This window comes from Oncorhynchus kisutch, linkage group LG22, assembly GCF_002021735.2.
Source record: "Oncorhynchus kisutch isolate 150728-3 linkage group LG22, Okis_V2, whole genome shotgun sequence".
NCBI classification, from domain to species: Eukaryota; Metazoa; Chordata; class Actinopteri; order Salmoniformes; family Salmonidae; genus Oncorhynchus; species Oncorhynchus kisutch.
In genome coordinates, this window is record NC_034195.2 from 35,485,401 (window position 1) to 35,512,331 (window position 26,931).

At 43.7% G+C, this 26,931-nt stretch overlaps 2 protein-coding genes across 4 annotated transcripts; both read right to left on the bottom strand.

The window, feature by feature from the left end:
- Positions 1 to 8,547: 8,547 nt before the first annotated feature.
- On the bottom strand, positions 8,548 to 17,187 carry LOC109867563 (uncharacterized). The gene is made up of 4 exons (XM_020456783.2): positions 16,891 to 17,187; positions 16,395 to 16,611; positions 15,034 to 15,225; positions 8,548 to 10,834 (listed from the first exon to the last, which is right to left on the bottom strand). The coding sequence occupies exons 2-4, from the start codon at positions 16,591 to 16,593 to the stop codon at positions 10,506 to 10,508; spliced, it is 720 nt and encodes a 239-aa protein (XP_020312372.1). The 5' UTR covers positions 16,594 to 16,611; positions 16,891 to 17,187; the 3' UTR covers positions 8,548 to 10,505.
- A 677-nt stretch (positions 17,188 to 17,864) lies between these two features.
- accs (1-aminocyclopropane-1-carboxylate synthase homolog (Arabidopsis)(non-functional)) lies at positions 17,865 to 26,891 on the bottom strand. Of its 3 annotated transcripts, none has more exons than XM_031802118.1 (16): positions 26,644 to 26,891; positions 25,636 to 26,357; positions 22,761 to 23,506; positions 22,520 to 22,579; positions 22,203 to 22,273; positions 21,937 to 22,006; positions 21,680 to 21,746; positions 21,396 to 21,493; positions 21,185 to 21,262; positions 20,976 to 21,076; positions 20,485 to 20,574; positions 19,998 to 20,043; positions 19,737 to 19,878; positions 19,518 to 19,660; positions 19,234 to 19,387; positions 17,865 to 19,025 (listed from the first exon to the last, which is right to left on the bottom strand). In XM_031802118.1, the coding sequence occupies exons 2-16, from the start codon at positions 26,309 to 26,311 to the stop codon at positions 18,601 to 18,603; spliced, it is 2,967 nt and encodes a 988-aa protein (XP_031657978.1). In that variant the 5' UTR covers positions 26,312 to 26,357; positions 26,644 to 26,891; the 3' UTR covers positions 17,865 to 18,600. The 3 variants fall into 3 exon arrangements, with proteins under 3 accessions (XP_031657978.1, XP_031657977.1, XP_020312298.2); XM_031802117.1 differs by having other exon boundaries at positions 26,617 to 26,891; XM_020456709.2 differs by having other exon boundaries at positions 25,636 to 26,891.
- Positions 26,892 to 26,931: the final 40 nt, after the last annotated feature.

Sequence of the window (26,931 nt, forward strand, 5' to 3'; positions counted from 1 at the left end):
TGAAGAGAGAGAGAGAAAAAACTGTCATCCTGCTTGTCTGAGTGTGAAAAGAGCAGCGTTGTCTGTCAGCTCCAGCCCCCCCAGGGCCCCCAGGGCCCGCAACCCCTGACAGTCCCCTGTTCTGGTCTCCACTCTCCTGGAAGATTCAAACAGCACTGTTCCCAGACACAGTTCTGGTTATTATTTTCCTGTCCTTTAACTAAAACATCCATTATGGGAAATGCCAGGACGACCGTGCCCTTTTCAGTGGAGTTGGTGTCATAGCTCAGACGGAGACAATGGCAACGTAACACACGTTGATTCAGGACTGATTTAGAGGGACTGTTCTTTAAACCAATTCACAGCCTAGTGATGTGAGGGGAAGGGAGAGAGGGAGACACTGGCGTCATCTGGAGGCTCGCTGGTCAAGTTGGCGATAGAAATAACAGGCAGAACCAGAGGAAAATAAAAGTTGAGATGTGGAGAAGAGGAGCAGGAGTGAAGACTGTTGTCTTCTGGAGGTTGGCTGGTCCAGTTGGAGTGAGAAATGACAAGAAAACATGACTCAGAATACAACAGGGAGACATTATTTTACCAGCCTGGCCTTCTCTCTCACACACACACACACACACACACACACACACACACACACACACACACACACACACACACACACACACACACACACACACACACACACACACACACATACACACACCAACCTGTTGGTCATGAGGGTTCCCCTCTGTAGGAGGCATAGGTGTGTGGACACACCTGCTTAAGAAAGTGTTTTGGGATGGGGTAGATTTGGTGGTACACCATTGCTTGCATATCAACATATTTTACCCCCTCTACCTTCCACTCTCAATTTAACTCCCTAGAGCGCATCATTCTAATACAAACAGACACAGAGAGACAGAGCGAGAGGAAGAGAGAGAGACACAGAGAGAGAGAGACAAAGAGAAAGAGAGAGAGAGAGAGAGACACAGAGAGTGAGAGGCAGAGAGACAGAAAGAGCGAGAGAGAGTAATTGAAATTGAGAAAGATAGCAAAAGAGAGAAACACAGAGGGAGAGAGAGAGACACAGAGAGAGAGAGAGAGAGAGACTGTTTATTCAGTCAGATGGTCTAACATGGCTGGGATCATGGGAGCCTGGATGTGTGTGCATGCGTATGTGTGCATTTCAATGTGTGCTAAACTATCATCATTGTCAAGTTATTTCAACATTCTAAGCCTACCCAAAACTATTATCAAACTCCCCCTTACATAGCGAAGTGAACTAGGCGATAACAGTGAAAAGGGAGAATACCTTTAAGACGGAACAGTGAAAAGTTTCACTTTAGGTTATCATTCTAATCACCTTTTTTAACAAATATTTTTTTTATACAAGGAAATGTCTGTTTCGATATACTTACTGTCTCCTACAACAGCTCTTTACACTATTCTAAATTATTCGCTTACACAAAACAGTAAATGCAGAAATGTTTCTGCCACCAGAATTCTGTACCTGTCTCTCTCACCACCACATCTCTCTTTCCCCAACCTTCTCCTCCAGATAGCTTTGTGAATGTGAACAACAGTGTAAAGAAAGTGCATGACTACTTCGGCAGGTATAGGGCCAGGCTCATTATTTCAAACAGGCCTATGAGAAACTTCGCACCACGCGTCCCCAAAGAAAGCACACTCTATATGCAAAGCAGATGCATGCCGTTAAAGAAACTGGCACAGAGTGATTATATTTGTCATTTAATTTCCTTGGTCACCGGGAGATAAGGGACGGGAGACTGCAGTTGACCAGGCATGAATAGAGAGATGAGAATGGAGCCACAGGCCTACACAAAAAGACACACACTAGCTAGGTCTCCATCCAATTGGCAAGAGATTTTCATGCCAATATTCTAAAATCTGCATAAAAACAATATGCGCATTTTCCCACCAGACATGTGTTTGCATCAAATAGACTTGTTGCAGATGAAACATATGTGTGTGATGACATAGTGCACATAAACATTTATTTTGTGGTTAAATTCCCATTTAGACGTTAAACGGGTTTCCATCGCATTTTCAACATTTTTATGTTACATAGCGAATGTGTCTACTCTGGTCTTGGCATGTGTGTTCTAGCCAACTGCTTGCAGTTACAGTGAGGGCAGGCTACCTACATATTATGCATTTTATTATGGACAAAATAGAGAAATTATTTGTATTTGTCAAACGGCAGCCAATGTCACCAAAATAAGACCCTAAATATTTATTGAAAGGTGCATCAAGCTCTTCGTTGTGCACTTTCTCATCCCCGTGAGAAGTTCATCGTAACATATTTCATCTGTAGCCAAGTCAACTGTATGCTTTCCCGAGTCGTAGTATCATTGCGTGACTCAAGGTTTACATTCATATGATGGTTATCATATCAATATTTGAGCATAAAGGTGTTTCCCCTGACTTTTCTCACATAATTAATTTTACTGACACAAAAAGATTCCACCTTGTCTAGAATATTTTGTTTTGTGCAAATTTGGAAAGTTTACTGTCAAATTTGTTGTTTCCATCAGGCCTGAATTTCTTTTATCCGACATGTACTTTACATAAAAAGGTTGGATGGAAACCTGGTTACACACACACACACACACACCACACACACACACACACACACACACACACACGCTGGGCCTATACAGAAAGACACAAACAGGCCCACACAAATAGACAAACAAAACCATTGACATGCACAATAGACAAAGACAGTATAAAAGCCTTTGGAATATACAGTGCCTTGCGAAAGTATTCGGCCCCCTTCAACTTTGCGACCTTTTGCCACATTTCAGGCTTCAAACATAAAGATATAAAACTGTATTTTTTTGTGAAGAATCAACAACAAGTGGGACACAATCATGAAGTGGAACGACATTTATTGGATATTTCAAACTTTTTTAACAAATCAAAAACTGAAAAATTGGGCGTGCAAAATTATTCAGCCCCCTTAAGTTAATACTTTGTAGCGCTTGGGGTATGTCTCTATCAGTTTTGCACATCGAGAGACTGACATTTTTTCCCATTCCTCCTTGCAAAACAGCTCGAGCTCAGTGAGGTTGGATGGAGAGCATTTGTGAACAGCAGTTTTCAGTTCTTTCCACAGATTCTCAATTGGATTCAGGTCTGGACTTTGACTTGGCCATTCTAACACCTGGATATGTTTATTTTTGAACCATTCCATTGTAGATTTTGCTTTATGTTTTGGATCATTGTCTTGTTGGAAGACAAATCTCCGTCCCAGTCTCAGGTCTTTTGCAGACTCCATCAGGTTTTCTTCCAGAATGGTCCTGTATTTGGCTCCATCCATCTTCCCATCAATTTTAACCATCTTCCCTGTCCCTCCTGAAGAAAAACAGGCCCAAACCATGATGCTGCCACCGCCATGTTTGACAGTGGGGATGGTGTGTTCAGGGTGATGAGCTGTGTTGCTTTTACGCCAAACATAACGTTTTGCATTGTTGCCAAAAAGTTCAATTTTGGTTTCATCTGACCAGAGCACCTTCTTCCACATGTTTGGTGTGTCTCCCAGGTGGCTTGTGGCAAACTTTAAACAACACTTTTTATGGATATCTTTAAGATATGGCTTTCTTCTTGCCACTCTTCCATAAAGGCCAGATTTGTGCAATATACGACTGATTGTTGTCCTATGGACAGAGTCTCCCACCTCAGCTGTAGATCTCTGCAGTTCATCCAGAGTGATCATGGGCCTCTTGGCTGCATCTCTGATCAGTCTTCTCCTTGTATGAGCTGAAAGTTTAGAGGGACGGCCAGGTCTTGGTAGATTTGCAGTGGTCTGATACTCCTTCCATTTCAATATTATCACTTGCACAGTGCTCCTTGGGATGTTTAAAGCTTGGGAAATCTTTTTGTATCCAAATCCGGCTTTAAACTTCTTCACAACAGTATCTCGGACCTGCCTGGTGTGTTCCTTGTTCTTCATGATGCTCTCTGCGCTTTTAACGGACCTCTGAGACTATCACAGTGCAGCTGCATTTATACGGAGACTTGATTACACACAGGTGGATTGTATTTATCATCATTAGTCATTTAGGTCAACATTGGATCATTCAGAGATCCTCACTGAACTTCTGGAGAGAGTTTGCTGCACTGAAAGTAAAGGGGCTGAATAATTTTGCACGCCCAATTTTTCAGTTTTTGATTTGTTAAAAAAGTTTGAAATATCCAATAAATGTCGTTCCACTTCATGATTGTGTCCCACTTGTTGTTGATTCTTCACAAAAAAATACAGTTTTATATCTTTATGTTTGAAGCCTGAAATGTGGCAAAAGGTCGCAAAGTTCAAGGGGGCCGAATACTTTCGCAAGGCACTGTATGTACTGCCCTCATACACTGACCACACACATACGTACCTACACACATACAGACACTCACATACATACTGTCTACCAAAGGGATGACTGTGACCTTCGCCTCACAATCTCTGAAACATTTTCCTTTGCGCTCTCTTTCTTTCTCTCTCTCTCCTGTTGAAGGGAGTGTAATCAGCAGGGGTGGTCTCACTGGCGTCATGCGCCTAGGAGGCACAAAAGCGTGTGCCCCCTCATATTTGTCCTGTTTCAAACATTTTCAAATGTTAAACTAATTATTAAACTTTACACTGGAGCAAAGAGATGCCTAGCAGGGCGCTAGATAATCTAGTGCAGGGGTGTCAAAGTCATTCCTTTGAGGGCCTTGTGTCTGCAGGTTTTTCTTTTTTTCTTTCAATTAAGACATAGACAACCAGGTGCGGGGAGTTCCTTATGAATTAGTTACCTTAATTCATGAATCAAGTACAAGGGAGGAGTGAAAATCCACAACCACTCCGTGGAATGAGTTGGAAAACGGTGCTCTAGTGCCATGCAGTATCATCAGCGCAGGAAAGAGAGTGACACATAGCCTTTGATTTGATTTTAGCTGCCGGTAATGAGCAGGAAGTATGTTTGTAAATTCATTTGATCAAGCTATGGAACCTATTGATACCTTCTCGATGAATAAATTTAAGTTTTTTCTCTGTAATACTAGCCACCTAGCAATTTTATGAAGTTGGCTTTAGCTAGCCAGCTACATAGGTTCCTAATCTCATCACCTTACCAGCAATTGACAATAATTATTGGGTTAAAATACTATTTACCAGTGTGGCAGTTGTAATAAACTCCTATGGCATAAAACATCTTTAAAAAAATCTATGTGCATCATTAATTAAAAGAGGTAAATATACATATATATTTTTTTACATAGAATTAGGCATAATGATTATGGCTCTGGCTGTTTCAAGTGGTTGAAAAATGCAGGACCACCCCCCCTGACGTACTTCATGCCCCCTCTAAAATAATGGGTGCATGACGCCCCTTGGCGGTCTGGACGAGATGGGACACCAGTCACAATGAGCAAAGGCACGCTTAACATTCACCAGGAGAGACGCACAGCCAGGGTCCTCCTCGCAAGAAGGGAGAGCCTGAAGGACACCAGGGCACTGAGTTTACTCTACTCACGTCCATGTCCACCTTTATCTCTGTCTTTTTCTCTCTCTCTCTTTTACTCACTCTCTCCCTTTCTCTGGGAGACCAAACATCTTCTGATGTTTCCATTCACTTAGATACTGTAGACTGACCATTTATATTGAATGACTAAAATGTAAAATGCAATGGAATTGAAGGTAGAGATCCCATAATAGAGGGAACATAACTATTACATTATAGCGGAGAAAGAGAGTTAAAGAGACAGGGGAGGCAGAGAGAGTGGGAGGGAGGGAATTCTGATGGGCATTTTATCATGACAGGTCTGTGACACAACACAATTCAAACATTTGGTAGACTACAATGAAGAAACGTTAAACCATCTTCTGACTTCTCAAATCCTCACTCCCTCTCTGCCTCTCCAACATCTCATAATTTCCACCTCTGTTTATCCCCTGCTGTCTTGTATTTCTGTATTTCCCCTCAGTGTCTCTGCTCTAACATAACAGCATTTAACTGTCAGAGAAGTTACAAATATGCACAATGAATTATAGAAACCACAGAAAAATACAACTGCAGAGAACACTGAGTTGCTGCTTTATTTCATAATTTATCATCCTCCAAGAGGGAGACGGAGCTGAATAACAGCTGACTTATTAAATCAACCGCCGCATCCTGGCTCCTACTAAATATTCAGAAATATTGTTCTGGATACTTCATCAGGGTTTTTCAGGGTTTGTCTGTAATATATCAAGGCACCCGCAAACGTGTGTGCACTCAGTCACACACGGACACATCATATGAGTCCATCTTCCGTCATTTCATTACTCATCAAATGACAACAAAAATATAACACGTTACACTAGCACCACCAAAAGGCCAAGTTGGCAAACAACACTAAACCACCTTCTCGTCCTCTCTCTCCCTTTCCCTTCATCCTAAGCTATTATTTTTTTCTATATTACTCTCTTTCTCCTTTGTCCATTGCTCTTTCTCTTGCTCCATCAGACTCTGTCTCTCTCTTACCCTCGATGTTTCTGTCTCTATCTCTCAGGTTGGGGTGAGAGGAAGGTGAAGTGGGTAGAGGAAGTAAGTAGTAGAGGGGTTAAGTGCTACTGTATACGGGTTATATAGAGGGGCAAAGTCACACGATAAAGGAGTCACACTCCCACTATAAAAACTGCCATGTATTTTCTTACAGTCAGGGCCAAGTCTTAATCCTATGTAGGTATGTAGGTTAGTGTTTTTATGCAATACTAACAAGTAATTGTTCAAATATATCTTTCAAGCAAAACATCTCAAACTAGTGCTTGGTAATTGAGTCACAGCCAGTTAACATCTTTTTTTCAGGGGGGCTATATGCACACCTACATAACGTTCTGTTTTTTTGTGATAATCCATTAATGTAACATATCATCTAATGAAATACTTAGTTGACTATATCAGCACAAATTTTGGTATCATTTGATATAATATTTCATCATGAAAATACAAATAATTGAAAGACATGTAACAGAGATACATGGTAACGGAGTGCAAAATAGCATATTGCAATACAATTGTCTGTGGATATGTATTTTTAGGACAATTTCCTGATACAAAATGTTCTATATATCATGGACCATATGGGAGTCATAAAATGCATACAAATTATTTAAAGTAAGATGATTTGTTTTGTTTCTGGGCAGCTGTGACTATCACCCACCACTAATAGTTTTTTTGCAAGACAGATACAGTATATTTGAACAATTACTTATTAGTATTGCACTAAAGGACTAACAAATACCTTTAGATACATGTATAGCATTAAGATTTGGCCTTCATTATAAAAAAATATCTGCATATTTCTATAGTGGGAGTGTCACTCCGTTACCACATGGCCTTGCCCAAAGGTCTCAAAGGGCCAGGCAGAGAGCCTCAGCTGTGGCTGATCAAATAAAATAAAATCGTATTAGTCATGTGCGCCGAATACAGTGAAATGCTTTACTTACGAGCCCCGAACCAACAATGCAGTTCAAAAAAATATGGATAAGAAATAAAAGTAACAAGTAATTAAAGAGCAGCAGTAAAATAACATTAGCGAGACTAGAAACAAGGGGGGTACCGGTAGAGTCAATGTGCTGGGGCACCGGTTAGTTGAGGTAAAATGTACATGTAGGTAGAGTTAGAGTTATGAAGGGCCCTGCTCTACTTAAATTAAGAGGCCAGGGAAGGGTCACATCTCCATATATACACAATGTCAAAAAGTGGAAACCTGAACTCTTGAAGAGCAATACAGCACAAGGGAGGTATTCACATCATCAATATCCTAACATTCAGTGCAGCTGAGGGGACCACACACACAACAACACTATACAAGACCCAACAACACACAACACATAACAAACCGACACTACACACGCCACAACACAGCACCACAAAATCACAAGACAAAATATGTCACAACACACCGACAACACAGCACCACACTGCATGTTTGTTGTCTATGTAGAGAGAAAGAGCGCACTTGATCTTGATCACACTCTCTAGCACACACTCTCTAGCAAGACAACCTTCAATGACATTCCACTCTCATTCCAACACAAATTAATCTCTACCCTGTTGATAAATTGAAAAAGAGACCCAAATCCTTGGTGGATTTAATAACACACTCATTAGCAGGCACCAACAGGGCGGAACTGCCTTTTAATTAGAGCAACACCTGATTAGCGGCCAATTAACAAAGCCAGAGCCTGTTAATTCTCCCCTACTTTAACAAGGATCAGAACGTAAACATGTGGCATGATGGCAGGCAGGCAGCCCACTCTCTCCTCTCCTGTTGGGGAAGTAAGAGAAGAGAGAAGACTGAGAGAACTAAGAAGGGCTGTGAGAGAGACTGGTAGACAGTAGCTTGGCAGTGCTGAGTAGATGGCTGACATGATTCAACTGTACTGCTGTATGTGATGGTTCTACTGCTCATAGGGGAAGAGGGGCATAATAATAATAAGGCTTTCTGTTGGACTGGAGTGTGCTATGGCACTGTTCTCTGGTGATGCCAGGAAGACATCTGGAGCCTGGTAGAGATACTGGTTAACAGGGCTGAGTAAATAAAAGCAGCAGTTTATTCATCTGTGTTTTAAAGGTACAATATCAATAATATCACAGTCCCATTGCAAAAACTTTGTGATATCAGTCACTTTATAGTGGTGATGAGTATCAAGCTTGCTGAGAAAATGCACATTCACATAGGACTGTCTTAGAAGTATCAGTTAAACTGTTAAACTGTAAATGTATGTATCACTTTCATCTAAATTCAACAAGTAGAGATCCCACTTTGTACACAAACAACCAAAATGTGTGACTTTCCACTAATTAATGTTGAATACTTGCGAACAGAACACTGCTGCCAAGCTGTATCAAAAATAGCTTTTTCAACATCAAACCTTGGTCATACTCACCACATGAGGCTGCTATTGTAACATAAACATTTCCTTTACTACACAGAAAATCTTACTGAAAGTGTGCTTGGCAACAAACAACTACAAATTGTTCCTTGCTTGACAAGAACCCTTTATCTCAGCATTGACACTTTTGGTGACTTTAATAATGTTTACATACTGTTTTAACTACTTTATATGTATATACTGTATTCTATTCAAGGCTTATCCTATATATCTACTCCTGTAAACAACTTTTCTATTCATATACTGTCTATACACATACCATTATATTTGTGTATATATACACTACCGTTCAAAAGATTGGGCATAAAAATGTTCTTGTTTTTTAAAGAAAATCACATTTTTGTCCATTAAAATAACATCAAATTGATCAGAAATACAGTGTAGATATTGTTAATGTTGTAAATGGCAATTTTAGCTGGAAACGGCTGGTTTTTATGGAATATCTACATTGGCGTACAGAGGCCCATTATCAGCAACCATCACTCCTGTGTTCCAATGGCACGTTGTGTTAGCTAATCCAAGTATATAATTTTAATGTACTTGTCTTCTTGTTCAGTTGTGCACTGCGGCCTCCCACTCCTCTTTCTATTCTGGTTAGAGCCAGTTTGCGCTCTTCTGTGAAGGGAGTAGTACATAGCGTTGTACGAGATCTTCAGTTTCTTGGCAATTTCTCACATGGAATAGCCTTCATTTCTCAGAACAAGAATAGACTGACACGTTTCAGAAGAAAGTTCTTTGTTTCTGGCCACTTTGAGCCTGTAATCGATCCCACAAATGCTGATGCTCCAGATACTCATTTAGTCTAAAGAAGGCCAGTTTTATTGCTTCTTTAATCAGAACAATAGTTTTCAGCTGTGCTAGCATAATTGCAAAAGGGTTTTCTAATGACCAAATAGCCCTATAAAATTATAAACTTGGATTAGCTAACACAACGTGCCATTGGAACACAGGAGTGATAGTTGCTGATAATAGGCCTCTGAACGCCTATGTAGATATTCCATTAAAAATCAGCTGTTTCCAGCTACAATAGTCATTTACAACATTAGCAATATCTACACTCTATTTCTGATCAATTTGATGTTATTTCAATGGACAAAAAATGTGCTAATGGAAATGTGCAATTGGACAAACAATGTGCTTTTCAAAAACAAGGACATTTCTATGTGACCCCAAACTTTTGAAAGGTATATATATTCCAGACTCTGACATTGCTCGTTCTGCTATTTTTTGGGTTTGTGTATTTTGTTTTGTTAGGTATTACTGCACTGTTTGAGCTAGAAACATAAGCATTTCGCTGCATCTGCGATAACACCTGCAAAATATGTGTGCACAACCAATGAAATTTGATTTGATTAGTTTAATATTACATATTCTCAGAGTGCGTCTGTAAACATTCTCCTACAGTGGAGAAATCTCTGATACAGACACAGACTAGAAGCTCCTCTCCCTGGTGAACTGCTAGTGTGAACATGGACCCCTATCAGCTGTGTGCCCAGTCCAGTCCAGTCCCATTCTGCAGTCAGCTCAGTCTCTGAGCCTGAAGAAGGTTACACTAATACTCCATCACTGTCCTGTGTCCTCTCTATTCCTCCTCTCAGGGTACAGACATGTACCTCCTCAGCCCTCTCGCAATGTCTTCATCACTCTGGTCTTCATGACAACGCTGGTGACTCACGATGAACGAGCGCTGGGCGTACGGTACCTGGGAGGCGCCCCGCCACCCATCGGCAGCCTTCATGAGATCTGGCAGGATGTCCGGGACCACACACTGCTCCACCAGGAAGACCACAGGCAGAGCAACCAATAGCAGGGCCCAGCCCAGGGTACCCAGCCAAAAGGAGGAGCCCAGGCATGTGAAGTCCTCGCTGATCTCCACCCGGTGCTGGTAGGTGAAGAGGGACCAGCTGAGGAGGAAGAAGAATCCTAGAGAGAGACAGAGAAGGAAGAGAAGAGCGGAGTTAGTCAAGTCATCATCAGTAGATAGGAGTCTAAGGAGTCTAGACAGAGGAATCTGAGTGTTTACTGAAGGCAATACACAGGCAATCCATCTTCACTAATATACTTGTGTGGAAACACTCGACAAAAGCTCCTCCAACATAAAATAGGAGTGAGCAGAGGAGAAACTAGATTAACATAAGCAGTGACAGGGAAGGGAAATCTTCTCTGAAAACATGTTTTGTATTGTATGAAGCAACATAGATAGATACTTGCAGGATGTCAAATCAATGCGCCGAATACAACAGGTGTAGACCTTATAGTGAAATGCTTACTTACAAGCCCTAACCAACAATGCCGTTAAAATATATATACACTGCTCAAAAAAATAAAGGGAACACTAAAACAATACATCCTAGATCTGAATGAATGAAATATTCAAATTAAATACTTTTTTCTTTACATAGTTGAATGTGCTGACAACAAAATCACACAAAAATTATCAATGGAAATCAAATTTATCAACACATGGAGGTTTGGATTTGGAGTCACACTCAAATTAAAGTGGAAAACCACACTACAGGCTGATCCAACTTTGATGTAATGTCCTTAAAACAAGTCAAAATGAGGCTCAGTAGTGTGTGTGGCCTCCACGTGCCTGTATAACCTCCCTACAACACCTGGGCATGCTCCTGATGAGGTGGCGGATGGTCTCCTGAGGGATCTCCTCCCAGACCTGGACTAAAGCATCCGCCAACTCCTGGACAGTCTGTGGTGCAACGTGGCGTTGGTGGATGGAGTAAGACATGATGTCCCAGATGTGCGCAATTGGATTCAGGTCTGGGGAACGGGCGGGCCAGTCCATAGCATCAATGCCTTCCTCTTGCAGGAACTGCTGACACACTCCAGCCACATGAGGTCTAGCATTGTCTTGCATTAGGAGGAACCCAGGGCCAACCGCACCAGCATATGGTCTCACAAGGGGTCTGAGGATCTCATCTCGGTACCTAATGGCAGTCAGGCTACCTCTGGCGAGCACATGGAGGGCTGTGTGGCCCCCCAAAGAAATGCCACCCCACACCATGACTGACCCATCGCCAAACCGGTCATGCTGGAGGATGTTGCAGGCAGCAGAACGTTCTCCACGGCATCTCCAGACTCTGTCACGTCTGTCACGTGCTCAGTGTGAACCTGCTTTCATCTGTGTAGAGCACAGGGCGCCAGTGGCGAATTTGCCAATCTTGGTGTTTTCTGGCAAATGCCAAATGTCCCCCACCTTTGGACGTCGGGCCCTCATACCACCCTCATGGAGTCTGTTTCTGACCATTTGAGCAGACACATGCACATTTGTGGCCTGCTGGAGGTCATTTTGCAGGGCTCTGGCAGTGCTCCTCCTGCTCCTCCTTGCACAAAGGCGGAGGTAGCGGTCCTGCTGCTGGGTTGTTGCCTTCCTACGGCCTCCTCCACATCTCCTGATGTACTGGCCTGTCTCCTGGTAGCACCTCCATGCTCTGGACACTACGCTGACAGACACAGCAAACCTTCTTGCCACAGCTCACATTGATGTGCCACCCTGGATGAGCTGCACTACCTGAGCCACTTGTGTGAGTTGTAGACTCCGTCTCATGCTACCACTAGAGTGAAAGCACTGCCAGCATTCAAAAGTGACCAAAATATCAGGAAGCATAGGGACTGAGAAGTGGTACGTTGTCACCACCTGCAGAACCACTCCTTTATTGGGGGTGTCTTGCTAATTGCCTATAATTTCCACCTGTTGTCTATTCCATTTGCACAACAGCATGTGATATTTATTGTCAATCAGTGTTGCTTCCTAAGTGGACAGTTTGATTTCACAGAAGTGTGATTGAATTGGAGTTACATTGTGTTGTTTAAGTGTTCCTTTTATTTTTTTGAGCAGTGTATATATATATATATATATATATATATATAAAATAAATAAGAATAAGAAATAAAAGTAACAATTAAAGAACAGCAGGAAAAGAACAATAGCTAAGTTATATACAGGGGGTACCGGTACAGAGTCAATGTGCGGGGAAACCCGTTAGTCGAGATAATTGAGGTTTGGGGATAGAAGCTGTTTAGAAGCCTCTTGGACCTAGACTTGGCACTCCTGTACTGCTTGCCATGCGGTAGCAGAGAGAACAGTCTATGACTAAGGTGGCTGGAGTCATTTACCATTTTTAGGGCCGTCCTCTGACACCGCCTGGTATAGAGGTCCCTGATGGAAGGAAGCTTGGCCCCAGTGATGTACTGGGCTGTACGCTCTACCCTCTGTAGCGCCTTGCGGTCGGGGGCTGAGCAGTTGCCATACCAGGCTGTGATGCAACCAGTCAAGATGCTCTCAATGATGCAGCTGTAGAACCTTTTGAGGATCTGAGGACCCATGCCAAATCTTTTCAGTCTCCTGAGGGGGAATAGGTTTTGTCGTGCCCTCTTCATGACAGTCTTGATGTGCATGGACCATGTTAGTTTGTTGATGACGTGGACATCAAGGAACTTGAAGCTCTCAAACTGCTTCACTACAGCCCGTCGATGAGAATTGAGGGAGAGGTTGTTGTCCTAGCACCGCATGGCCAGGTCTCTGACCTCCTCCCTATAGGCTGTCTCATCATTGTCTGTGATCAGGCCACCCACTGTTGTGTCATCGGCAAACTTAATGATGGTGTTGGAGTTGTGCCTGGCCGTGCAGTCATGAGTGAACAGGGAGTACAGGAGGGGACTAAGCAAGCACCCCTGAGGGGCCTACGTGTTGAGGATCAGCGTAGCGGATGTGTTGTTCCCTACCCTTACCACCTGGGGGCGGCCCATCAAGAAGTCCAGGATCCAGTTGCAGAGGGAGGTGCTTAGTCCCAGGGTCCTTAGCTTAGTGATGAGCTTTGAGGGCACTATGGTGTTGAACTCTGAGCTGTCGTCAATGAATAGCATTCTCATATAGATGCTCCTTTTGTCCAGGTGGGAAAGGACAGTGTGGAGTACAATAGAGATTGCATCATCTGTGGATCTGTTAGGGTGGTATGCAAATTGGGGTGGGTCTACGGTTTCTGGGATAATGGTGTTGATGTGAGCCATGACCAACCTTTCAAAGCACTTCTTGGCTACAGACGTGAGTGCTACGGGTCGTTAGTCATTTAGGCAAGTTACCTTAGTGTTCTTGGGCACAGGGACTATGGTGGTCTGCTTGAAACAAGTTGGTATTACAGACTCAGACAGGGAAAGGTTGAAAATGTCAGTGAAGACACTTGCCAGTTGGTCAGCGCATGCTCGGAGTACATGTCCTGGTAATCCGTCAGGCCCTGCGGCCTTGTGAATGTTGACCTGTTTAAATGTCTTACTCACATCGGCTGCGGAGTACGTGATCACTCAGTCGTCCGGAACAACTGATGCCCTCATGCATGTTTCAGTGCTACTTGCCTCGAAGCGACCATAGAAGTAATTTAGCTCATCTGCTAGGCTCGTGTCACTGGGCAGCTCTTGGCTGTGCTTCCCTTTGTAGTCTGTAATAGTTTGCAAGCCCTGCCACATCCGACGAGCGTCGGTGCCGGTGTAGTACGATTCGATCTCATTCCTGTATTGAAGCATTGCTTGTTTGATGGTTCGTTGGAGGGCATAGCAGGATTTCTTCTAAGCTTCCGGGTTAGAGTCCCACTCCTGGTAAGTGGCAGCTCTACTCTTTAGCTCAGTGCGGATGTTGCCTGTAATCCATGGCTTTTGGTTGGGGTATGTACCTACAGTCACTGTGGGGACGATGTCATCGATGCACTTATTGATGAAGCCAGTGACTGATGTGGTGTACTCCTCAGTGCCATCGGAAGAATCCCGGAACATATTCCAGTCTGTGCTAGCAAAACAGTCCTGTAGCTTAGCATCTGCTTCATCTGACCACTTTTTTATAGGCCGAGTCACTGGTGATTCCTGCTTCAATTTTTGCTTGTAAGCAGGAATCAGGAGGATAGAATTATGGTCAGATTTACAAATGGAGGGCGAGGGAAAGCATTGTACATGTCTCTGTGTGTGGAGTAAAGGTAGTCTAGAGTTTTTTTCTCTATGGTTGCACATTTGACATGCTGGTGGAAATTTGGTAAAAATGGATTTAAAAGCCCCTGTTCCAATACTTTACACATGCACCCTTTCTTCCTTTCAGGCCTGCGCCCTGGACCCATACTGACCTGTGGGTCCCAGAGTGAGGAGCAGCAAGACGGTGGGGTAGAGGGCCTGGCCTGCCATGAGGAGGGAGCGGGTGTTGGAGTAAGAGCGCGCTGTCTGGGATGTCCAGCAGAGGGCGAACACGAGGCACAGAGCCCCTGAATTCACAGCCATGAGGAATGACAGCACCCCAAACACTTGCTCTGCCTCCAGGGCTGAAGACACACACACACACACAGTGGTTATAATATGTAAACAGTGACACATGATTTTACAGTGACTTGTAATAATTTCTGCTTCGGACAGTGTTTCTCAGTTATGTGTACGTTGAACTCTTCTTCCTCTCAGCAGTGAACTAGAGTTCATGTCTAAACCTGTCTACATCTGCAGGCTATATTCAAGTCCAACATAGAAGAGAGAGCAATAACAGCCGGCTATGTCACTTCTGAAAAACTCTTCAAGATCCCAATAATGATTCCAAACGGAGACGAATACAAGGGCCATTGTCAACGTCAATACAATGACAATACACAATGGCATGTATTGTCAAATTAACTGCTGATCTATCATTCTAACATTGTCCATCTTTGATGTCATACTAAACAGAGAACAACAGTGAGAGGCCATTGATTTAATCAGATACCCTTGCTGCCTCAAAACCACACTGAACAGCGAACCTAACAAACCTGTCAGGCCCTAAAAGTTCATCAATAGAAGAAAAGCCTCCACACAGCATACGTCACTGCCGTTAATATACATTTAATGGGTGCAGGAATATAGCAGGGGAGCAGCATGTACTGTATGCAAGCTTTTCTATCTTTAACATCAGTTTTTCCTTTGCCCCAGCACTGGTGGAGGAATTTGGGATGTGTATATTACCTGTTGTACACCCTCTTCAGCCCTAAAAGTTTAACGTGACCCTCCCATCTCCCTCTCCTCCTGTTCTCTGAGAATGTGAATGATTGGTTCAGGAGCAAGTTCATACCTGTTCACATTACTGGGATTCTGAGGGAAAACTCCACAGTGCCAAAGGCAGGCAGCCAACCTTAAGTGTAACTAAAATGTTCAACAACACTCACAGTTAAGCCACTCCTTGTACGTCTGCTACCTTTAGCAATCCATTAGGTGCAACCACACACTTTGAATTAGCAACCAGGTCTCTGATTTTTATCTCAATAAGAATAACCTGGTAAAATAAAGGTAAAATAAATGTTTCTAAACAGATGGTATTACCGTGATTAATTTAAAACATTATAAATGAAATTGTATAAACATGTCACTGACTTTAATACACCCTGCGTACACAGGGGTAATAAACATTTCTCATTCTGAGTCAAACAGAGCGAAAGTTGATGCTGATGGTCAATGTAGCTTCTTGACTCACCGTTAAAGATGATGTCCCCAGTCTGGTCACCATCACTCTCTGTGTTGGTGCTGTTGTTGCCTATAGACCACAGTCCCTGGTCATTGAGCCAGCGAGGGGTCCAAACAGAGTAGGCCACGCACAGACACCCTGCCAGCCCCACACATGACTCAGCCAACCTGAACTGACTCACTGAGTCTCCCACCTCTAACACCTTCATACTGACAGACTGAGAGGGCTGAGAGAAAAGAGAATGAGACAGGGAGACGGGAGGAGAGCAGGGAGAGGGGGAGAGAAGGGGTGATGTGGCAAGACAGAGGGTGGAGCATTCACAGGTAAATCTACTACAGTATCAATCTGTTGAAAAAAACGTTCATCCTTATCAGTAACAGTTCAAAGTTTAAAAGGTATATAAAAGAGAAATTCAATTGGCGCCATAAATCAACAGAGCAATGTAGAGTGAATCAGCTACATGACATTAGCACCAGACAGATTGTATAGTACATTTTCATCTTACCTTTAGTTTAGTTTTGTTGATACAGAGGATCAGACAATCTTGTTATGTTGAACTCTGTCTGAACTGTGGACTCCTGAATGCTGAATTAGAGTGTGCGATGAAGCTTTGTATAAATCTTCCCAGCATGAGGAGAGCAGGAGCAGGTCAGATGCGTGATGGACTACTGTACAATGAGTTCACTGCCATCAACCACTCAGATACAGTGACTCACACTACCAGTGTACCAGTCAGGAACACACACATAGTGGTGGAAAATGACACTAAATATTTTCCTGTGTTGCTCTCCGCCTCCCCACTACAGTGGAAACCCCCCACTCAGTGTTTGAGTTCCCTTGGCATCTCTTGGCTGTGACACAAAGGCTCATGCCGTGTGGAAAGTGAAAACAGCTCTCTCTCCCTCTACCATATCCACCGTGGTAGTGAAAGGACAATAGTCAAACAACTTCCTCTTTTCTTTACTGCATTTATATCTGTTTTGAAGGGTGAGGACATTTTTAAAGCTTGTCCCTGTTCCCTCACGTGTGTGTGTGTGTGTGTGTGTGTGTGTGTGTGTGTGTGTGTGTGTGTGTGTGTGTGTGTGTGTGTACTCAGGAAAGGAAACTGCACTCTCTCACACACACTGGGTACCCCCACATAAATTAAGACATCCAGCTTCCTTTTCTAGCCCCCAGCCAGAGCAGGGTCATCTTGGAAAAACCCCACCAGCCCAGAGCCAAACTGTCAACAACAGCCTATGCAACTTTTACTGGTCAATTACTATGTATCAAAAGGCAGGCAAAAACAGATTATGTTGTGTCCTTGGAATATCTACAGTAACAAAAACAGGCAACATTATACTTCAATAATTTGGGTTTCAAAACTATTTCATGTGAGTTTCACTTCCTTGATTTACCAACTAAAAAATGTAGTCTACAGTATTTAGGCTTTCACTAGAATTAATTTGGAAAACCACATACGGTACTTCTGCACAAGTGGTAAAAATAAGGCTTTTATTGAACGTTGACCAATTTATCAACATTAAGACTTGGTGAAATATTCAGAACCATTTACTGTACATATGTATACAGTATGAACAACAACTGTCTTAAAAGCTCATGAATGGTACTATAGATGACCACGTCATAAACATATAGCCATATTCAAGGTTAATCATTAAAATGGATTACAGAACAAAAGTACAACAAGAAAACGAGTTATAACTAAAGTATAAAATGTATTTGACAGAGACTTAAACTTAACTCTGTATATTCGTTTGAGTCAACATTGGCATTCAATGAACAGAACTGCAGAGATTACAGCACAGCCTGATACACTGACTTCTGGCTGAAATAATGAAGAACAGCTCTCATAACAACAAAAAATTAAGACATTCTGATGTGGACAAACTGGGAAACCTTTGTCGCCTATCCTGACTGATGTCCTTTCTTGCCTCCTGTCCTTTCCTTCCACCTCCCCTCTCCTCTCTATCCCTTCCTCTCCATCCTCTCCTCTCCATCCCCTCCTTTCCTCTCCATCCCCTCCTTTCCTCTCCATCCCCTCCTTTCCTCTCCATCCCCGCCATCCTCTCCTCTCCATCCCCGCCATCCTCTCCTCTCCATCCCCTCCTTTCCTCTCCATCCCCTCCTTTCCTCTCCATCCCCTCCTTTCCTCTCCATCCCCGCCATCCTCTCCTCTCCATCCCCTCCTTTCCTCTCCATCCCCTCCTCTCCTCTACTTTCTGGCTCTGTCCAGCAGGTCTTTGAACACATCCAGAAGCTCTGGGTCCTCCCCAGCAGACAGTTCCGGAGTGTTCTTCTCAAGCCAATCAGAGGTGTGAATCTGTTGCCTCAGGGCACCAATCAGGGAGTCCAGACTTTCTGCGGGGTGGGACGTCTGGCAGTCAAGCAAGATAAAATCTTCACTGACCAATGGTATGGCATCAGGGATGTTATTATCCTTCTCCTCTGGCTCTTCTGATGATCTGTTCTTGGACAAGGATGTTGACTTAACAGCAAGAGGTTTGTGTGTGTCTGTTGTGTCCCCCTTTGTTGTCTTCTCTGTCCCTTTCTCCTCTGTGGCCTCGTTGGTTGTGCCCGTGTCCAGGGTGGATGTGGCCCCATCTATCTCCTCCAAGGCCCTCCTGATCCTCTGCATGCCTACAACAACCACATATAACACCATCTCTTTGATTTAGTTTTCATGTCATTGTATGACTTCACATACTGAGATGAAGAGATGGGAATTAGAGGAAAACAGGATAGAAGAGAGAAGAGGGTGAAAAGGGAGGAGGAAAAAATATTAACATCTCCCTACATCTGTTTTCCTCCCCCGCTATCATGAGAAGAGAAAAGCATCTGAATGTACCGAGCGTAAGGTGTTGCTGTCGGTCGGTGAAGACAATGCGGAACCAGCCGGGAGTGGAGCAATGGAAGGCTTGGCCACAGCTCAGCACCACCTTGTGTCTGAGGAAACACCTCCACAGGGACAGTTCCTCCACAAATGACGGCTCATACAGGTACTGACCAAGAGAGAGAGAAAGGAAGAAAGAGAGAGAAATAAAGAGAGAGAGAGGAGGAACCATGTCAGGAAGAACTAAAACAGCAGCTCCACACCATGCAGTAAACCCCAACCTGTTTCAGTATTCTTACCTTCCTGAGGTCAGCCCAGATATAGAAGCCAGCAGGTCGGTGGAGGTAGGGGACTCCCAGGCTCTGTAGCTCCCCTGTCATGTACCTGTGAGCTGCCTGCATTCTCAGCCTGTTCTCTGGAAGAAACTTCCCATTGATCCAATCTACAGAGTAGAACACAGGTAGATTGAACTCCCTACTTGGATGGTACGTCCTCTAATCTAGTGTGTGTGTGTGTACCTTTGTCCTGGAGCAGGATTGCCATCTGGTGCTGTATGGGACCAGGGACACCATGGAACATCCCCAGTTTATCCAGAGCTTCCACCAAGTCCCTGTTATCAGAGTACACAGTGCCCACACGCATTCCTGCCATCGCAAAGTCCTGCACAGGGACAACACACAGGAGACAGGGGACAATCTAACATGATGAACACATAACCCCCAGATAGTTCCCACAACAACATGTCCATACAAACACATACAAACACTTTAAACTCTTACCTTGCTCATCCCCCACATCACATGTGTTCTCTGGGGGTCCGGCAGGCTGTAAGCACACCATTGTTAATGTACTTAGAAATATAAAGTAAATCATTATTATTTCTTCTTTAATCAGAACAATAGTTTTCGCTGTGCTAACATAATTGCAAATGGGTTTTCTAATGATCAATTAGGCTTTTAAAATGATAAACTTGGATTAGCTAGCACAACATGCCATTGGAACACAGGAGTGATGGTTGCTGATAATGGGCCTCTGTACGCCTATGTAGGCCTATGTAGATATTCCATTAGAAATCTGTTTCCAGCTAAAATAGTAATTTACAACCTTAACAATGACTACACTGTATTTCTGATCAATTTGATGTTATTTTAATGGACAAAAATAGTGCTTTTCTTTCAAAAACAAGGACATTTCTAAGTGACCCCAAACTTTTGAAAGGTAGTGTACATTTAATAGGCAGAGTTTGTGTGCGTGTGTGCATCATACCTGTCCATGCTGAGGACGCTGTGGAAGGTTACTGTGTCTTCAAACACTGTCAGCATATACACCTCATCTACAATGGCGTGCAACTTATGCCTTAGGCAGGGGGAAGGAATGGAGAGAACAGACAGGAAAAGATCAATCATTTATCATGAATTTCTATTGCACCGTTTTATGATGTATACTGTTCTTTAATATAAAGGCAATACAAGCAGGCAGTAAAAGGCCTCTATCAGTAGGCAGCCGGAGGGAGCAGCGCATTGTACAAACGGGCTGGTTTATGGTTACTACAGCTCAGTGCAGCTCAGTGCATAGGGAGGTCTGTAGAGGGTGCTAATGCTGAGTGAACCACAGACTACAACCAATGGTTCTGGGAGAATCCTCAGCCCTTAGCTGCACTTTAAAATACAACTACAGTCATAATACTCAGCGTTATATGCGCAAGAGGGGAAAAAATATTGCACAATATGGAAATATGATATGAGGGCAAAACTCACCTCTTGGCAAACTCCAGAAAGCCAGTCATCTCTTGAGGGGAGTAGACATCAGCCAGGGGGTTGTGGGGGTTCACCAGGACTACGGCCCGCACATTCAACCCCTGACAGACAGGGCCACACCAAGGGACAGTTACACCAATGAAACATTCAAGTACCTGTATCTTCGTTTTATCAATGGATAACTATTCTGTTTTTTTAGGGGGGTCAACCTCGCTAATCGCCTTCCTCATAGCTTCCTCCAGTTTGTCCACAGTGAGGTGGAACGGCCGACTGCCACTGCCACTAGGCTAAAAGCACACAAAAAAAGCACTTTAGAAAATATATTGCCTAGAAAATGGAGCCATCAAATAACATTTACAACAATACAACACAGGGTGATATTATGGTATAGGGTGTATTATGTTAAGAAAGGAGACCTACCTCACAGTCGAGATGAACATGGAAGAGCCGAACACCGCTGTACAGATGCACATCCTCAGTGATCACTCCATAGAATGGAGTTGGAATGAGGATTGCATCTAACACACACACAGACACATTGTCAGGATAAACCTCACAATATTACATTAAATTCAACCACTGAAATCGATAAACACCATCTCTTACACAGTTTGACAAGGCATGGATGATATTTAAAACTATAATATGTGAGACATAGGTGAAACGACTGGACATACTTCTTGAGTCTACGGAGTTGAACTAACCTTCCGGGTCACAAAGCACTGCGGCTATGGATGAGAAGAGGGAGCCACAGCCATTCATCACCACAACCTGAACACACACACACACACACAAATAAAACTCTAGCTTTATGAGTAAAAACATTCTTCATAATTTAACTATTCACACCCATAGATGAATCCAGCAATCACAGCCTTATTCCCTAATGGCCAGGATTATACACTAGACTAGAGCCATTATACAGTACTACTAAGGGCTGAGGCGAGCTCACTTCACTCACATTGTCTGCTCTCAGTGGCCTGGGCGAACCACAGTAGTGGGACAGGAACCTGGACACCTCTTCTCTCAGACTAAAGAGGGGATATCATCACCATCATTATTAACATCCTCATCATCCTTATCTGTATCGCTGCTGTAATCAACATCTTTCTTGTATGTAATAAAAATGTTATTGAATTGAACTTCAATTATCTCTAACGAATACATGTACCATAACCATCCTTTTCCACATGACATATGAAGTCCTCATACAAGGTAATTGCTTACAAGCGGTGGCCTTTCCAGTCAGGATACTGCAGCAAGGCTGGGTCGATATGAAGCATGTCAGGCTGGGTCATCTGTGGCAGGGAGGCAGGGGCACAAAAAGGGTTTTGATTTATGGACGGAGAGAGAATGGTTACATTCCATTGGAGTGTAATGCAATATAGTTACAGTAAGTACAGAACCACATTCTCCAACAGACACATCACTAGCTATAAATAATGTATCATTCTGATTGACAAAGTCAGTGATCAGCAATGTGGAGCAACCACATGAACCACTCTGCCTCCCCTATTTCCTCCTGTTTCTTCCCCCTCTCTCACCCGTTTGTGCAGCAGATCATAGCACAGCTTGTTCTCACTGGTGCCCATGTTGATGATGCCCTGGAGATGAGACATCAAAATCTATCAATCTATCTTTCAGTCAATCTATCAATAGTTATTTGTCTAGCACTTTTTACAGAAACATTTGCCACAAAGTGACATGACAAGTGGTATGACACCACACACAGGTCTGGAACGACTGTTCTCAACATGCGGAGCAGCAGCAGTGTTGGAGACTCACATTGGGGTTGTCAGTGTGCTGGTATTTGTCAGCGTGGTACTGGGTGTAGCCCTCCTGTAGAATGCCCTGGTGCTGTCTAATGGAGTTGCCACGGCGAGACAGGTACACACTGTGGCCAGGGGTCTCTGCACCACTTAGTGTGGCCAGTATGCTCTCAGGTTTAGTGGGGCAATGGGCTGGGATGGATGGTGGTGGTGGTTCTGTAGTTGGGGCAGGACAGCCAAATGGGACAGACGAAGTAGCTGGGGCAGATAGGGCGTTAAGTATAGCGGTGTGTCCAGAAGTGGCAGAGGGTACAGTTGAGTCAGTAGAGAAAGTAGGAGCAAACGGTGGAGCAGTAGGGGCAGTCTGTCTAACAGCGGCCAGGGCCCCAGTGAACATGCTGAACAGACGGAGCTCATGCTGTCGCTCCTGCTCCGCCCTCCTCTCCTCCTTCTGCTCCCGCCTCTCCTCCGCCTGCGCCTCCCTCTCCAGCCGTGCCTCCTCCAGGGAGATGAGCCGCTCCTCGGCAGACCGCTGCCAGCTTAGGAAGCTGACCAGGGCCTCGTCCAGGGGCCCCCGGCCCCCACATCCACCCCCTCCTCCCCCACCAGCCCCTCTACCTGCACGCCGACGCTTCCTCTGCCTCACAGGGGCTGCAGGTCGGGAACCCTCTGGGTCACGCTGGTTCCCTGTGTCCCGGCCATCAGGACCAGCAATGGAGGCCCCTGTGCCTGAGGACCCCGCCTGGTTCTGATCACTGAAACCTGAAGACGGAAAGAGAGAGAGGAGAGAAGAGGGAAGAAGGGATAATAGATCACAAAAACGCATTTTGCTTATTAAATCCATACTTACACGTACACTCCCCTACGTATTTATTTAGACAGTGAAGCTAACACTTTAATTTGTCTCTGAACTACAATATTTGGGATTTGGGATCAAATGTCTCATGAGTCAACAGTACAGAATGTCACCTTTTATTTGAGGGTATTTTCATACATATCTATTTCAGTTTAGAAATGTGAAGGTGTCATAAGTATCTAGACAAATTCAGTTACATGTGTATTAAAGTAGTCCAAAGTTTAGTATGTGGTCCCATATTCCTTGGGACTCTTCAAGCTTGGGACTCTTCAAGCTTGGGACTCTTCAAGCTTGGGACTCTTGTCATTTTGGAGTCACTTTTATTTATATTGGATAATCATGAAGGAATCCTGAATAATGATGAGTGAGAAAGTTACAGAGGAACAAAGATCATAACTCCTAAAACATGCTAACCTCCCCTGTTATTGTAGCCTCATGGTGAGAGGTTAGCATGATCTTTGTGTCTCTAACTTTCTCACTCATCATTATTATTCACAATTCATTTACGATTATACATCATCATGGTAGCATCCACATTAATGTAGAAGTGTTCAGAGACATCTTCTATTCTTATTTACAATAAAAATGGGTCCAAAATTACACAAATATATTATTCACCCATTCAGTTCCTATTGGGCAAAAGATACAAAACTGCAAATGCAGTCACAAGCTTGATATAGTCATTGATTGCGAAGAATAATGGGACCAGATACTAAACTTTTGACAACTTTAATACACTATAAGTGAATATGTCCGAACACTTATGAAGAAAAATATATATATTCAAATGAGGGGACTACATACATAAAGTGATTTTACTTCTAAACGGTAAAACAGATATGTATGAAGCAGTGGCAGTCGGTGCCGTTTAAGGTGATGGAGGACGCTAATTTTTTTCATGAGCATGGCCTTATTTCTATTATAGCATATTAGATGACTTTCATTCATATTCTATTCAACCAGCTTAATGTAACATCGATAGGTTTAGGCTACTACATGATACTCAAATTTTCCCTATACCCATCATGAGGTTGCTACAACCTAGCCTATGAACGAAAGTTTACAACGTAGGTGCACAGGTCGAGAGAAAAATTTGAGTAGTCAAGGAGACAATACCGCCTTCAACACTCTTGACTGCATCTAGCTGATCTAGGGTGTAATAATCCACGTCATCGGCACCCCGGAAACAGTGGGTTAAATACCTTGCTCAGGTGCAGAACAACAGATTACTACTGTGTCAGCTCGGGCATTCGATCCAGCAACCTTCCAGTTACTGGCCCAACGCTCTAACCACTAGTCTACCTTTTGTTTTATCTAAAAAGGAGAATTTTTTTCATGTTGCACTTTTTCATTTTCTTTTTTATTTACTGAGGTGGATGGGAGGACCTCCTCTGAGGAGCCTCCATTGGTATGAAAATACCCTCAAATAAAAGGTGACATTCTGTACTGTTGCCTCATAGAAAACATTTGATCTCAAATCCAAAATGCTGGAATATAGGGCCAAATGTACTCATCTTCACTGTACAAATAAATACATAGGCAGAGGAGTGTATGATTATCTGACCCTGCTGGTCATCTATGAACATTTGAACATCTTGGCCATGTTCTGTTATAATCTCCACCCGGCACAGCCAGAAGAGTACTGGCCACCCCTCATAGCCTGGTTCCCTCTCTAGGTTTCTTCCTAGGTTCCGGCCTTTCTAGGGAGTTTTTCCTAGACACCGTGCTTCTACACCTGCATTGCTTGCTGTTTGGGGTTTTAGGCTGGGTTTCTGTACAGAAACTTTGTGACATCAGCTGATGTAAGAAGGACTTTATAAATAAATTGATTGATTGATTAATTGATATGTGCACAAATCAAAGTGTAATCATGTAGTGTGTTTTTGCAAGGACAAAGTTCAGTTCGAATTGCGCAATGATACAGTGTACCAAGTGTTGGGACTACAACATAATAGTTGCAACTCATACCCTCACTTTTAATAAAAGTACCGAATGAATACAAAATGATACAGGGCAAGAGGCATTTTTTGCCAACCTGAAGGAGAGAATCGCGCGCTCGTCGTGCGCTCTCCTCTCGCCATCTCGATCTGATCCTCTTGGTCCAGCCCGGCAGACTTCCCATCAGTGTCATGCTCATCTCCAGACCCGGTATGGTACAGTAGCTCTGGGGGCGCAGCATCGGAGTTCAGCAATCCGTCCTCGGACTCTGCATGCTCACATTTGATCTCAAGCAGCTCCCCCAGCCTGGGCGGATGACCAAACAAGAACCCGCCCGAAGCAGTGGAACCAAAGGCACCACCTGGCAGACCATGGATGTATGCGTCTGCCCCACTAGGCGGGCTCTGGAGGACTTGGTGGGCTATAACGGCACCGCCCAATGAGGAGTAGGATATGGCCGGTCGGTTCGTTAAGACCCGGTCCATAACGTCATAAAACTTCCACGACCTCCCGCCGCGTATCATCCTGTGGTTGTCCTTAATGCGGCGGTACTCCAGCTTCATCTTTTTTATCTTCTCCCTGCACTGGTCGCCAGTGCGATAGATACCGTTCTCCCGCAGGACGTCCGCTATTCGGTTAAATACATGTTGATTTCGGAGGCAACTTTCCAGCTCGAGTTGGACCGACTCATCTGACCACAGCTGGAGGAGTTCGGCCACCTCTGGGTCGGACCAGTTGCTGCCCCGCTCATACTTTCTACCGCGGAAATCCATTCTAGACGCCACTTTGACAGATGACAGGTCTTCTGAGTTATATTTTCTATGGAAATCAAAACAAAACTCTGTTTTTTTTTCTCTCCAATCAAAGTAGTGATAGCCAAGCATTAGCCCGAGTTTGGCTGAAGGCTAATAAACCTGCTAGTACAGGCTATCCTATTCCCGATTATTTAGGCCTAACCTGAATTAGCTAATACATGATTTGTAGGCTAAAATGATTTAAATCGTATTATGAAGCATTCAACTAAAGTAATAACAAAATCGGAGCCTACAGCCTCAAAACCAAGGTTTGTTATGCTTACAGTACTGCCAAGCTTCAGTAGACCTACCACTGCTGTCAGCTGTGACAGTTCACGCGACACTTCTGTCTATCCCGGTCTAGACCGGTTCAAGCGTGCCACAAAAGGACTACGTGTTCTATTTTTGACACAGTTAGCAACAATGTCACATAAAATAATCAAATATGGGAAGCGTATCGTACAAATTCTACATCCGGGTTGACGGCACATGCGTGCTGTCCTTATTCCGGGATAACTTTGACCCGTGTTAACAGCTGAGCCACTAGGCTGGAAACGGGCTGGTTTATTTCTCTTGAACCCGGCTGCTTGTCATGGGGT

Coding starts and splice junctions, on each gene's coding strand:
- LOC109867563 (XM_020456783.2), bottom strand. CDS start 16,593: ATGAAGGTGTTAGAGGTGGGAGACTCAGTGAGTCAGTTCAGGTTGGCT. Junction 15,226..16,394: donor TGGGGACATCATCTTTAACG/GTGAGTCAAGAA, acceptor GTGTGTCTTCAG/CCCTGGAGGCAGAGCAAGTG. Junction 10,835..15,033: donor CCTCACTCTGGGACCCACAG/GTCAGTATGGGT, acceptor GTCTCTCTCTAG/GATTCTTCTTCCTCCTCAGC.
- accs (XM_020456709.2), bottom strand. CDS start 26,422: ATGCTTGGCTATCACTACTTTGATTGGAGAGAAAAAAAAACAGAGTTT. Junction 21,494..21,679: donor AGTGCTTTGTGACCCGGAAG/GTTAGTTCAACT, acceptor TGTGTGTGTTAG/ATGCAATCCTCATTCCAACT. Junction 19,026..19,233: donor ACAGCAACACCTTACGCTCG/GTACATTCAGAT, acceptor TGGTTGTTGTAG/GCATGCAGAGGATCAGGAGG.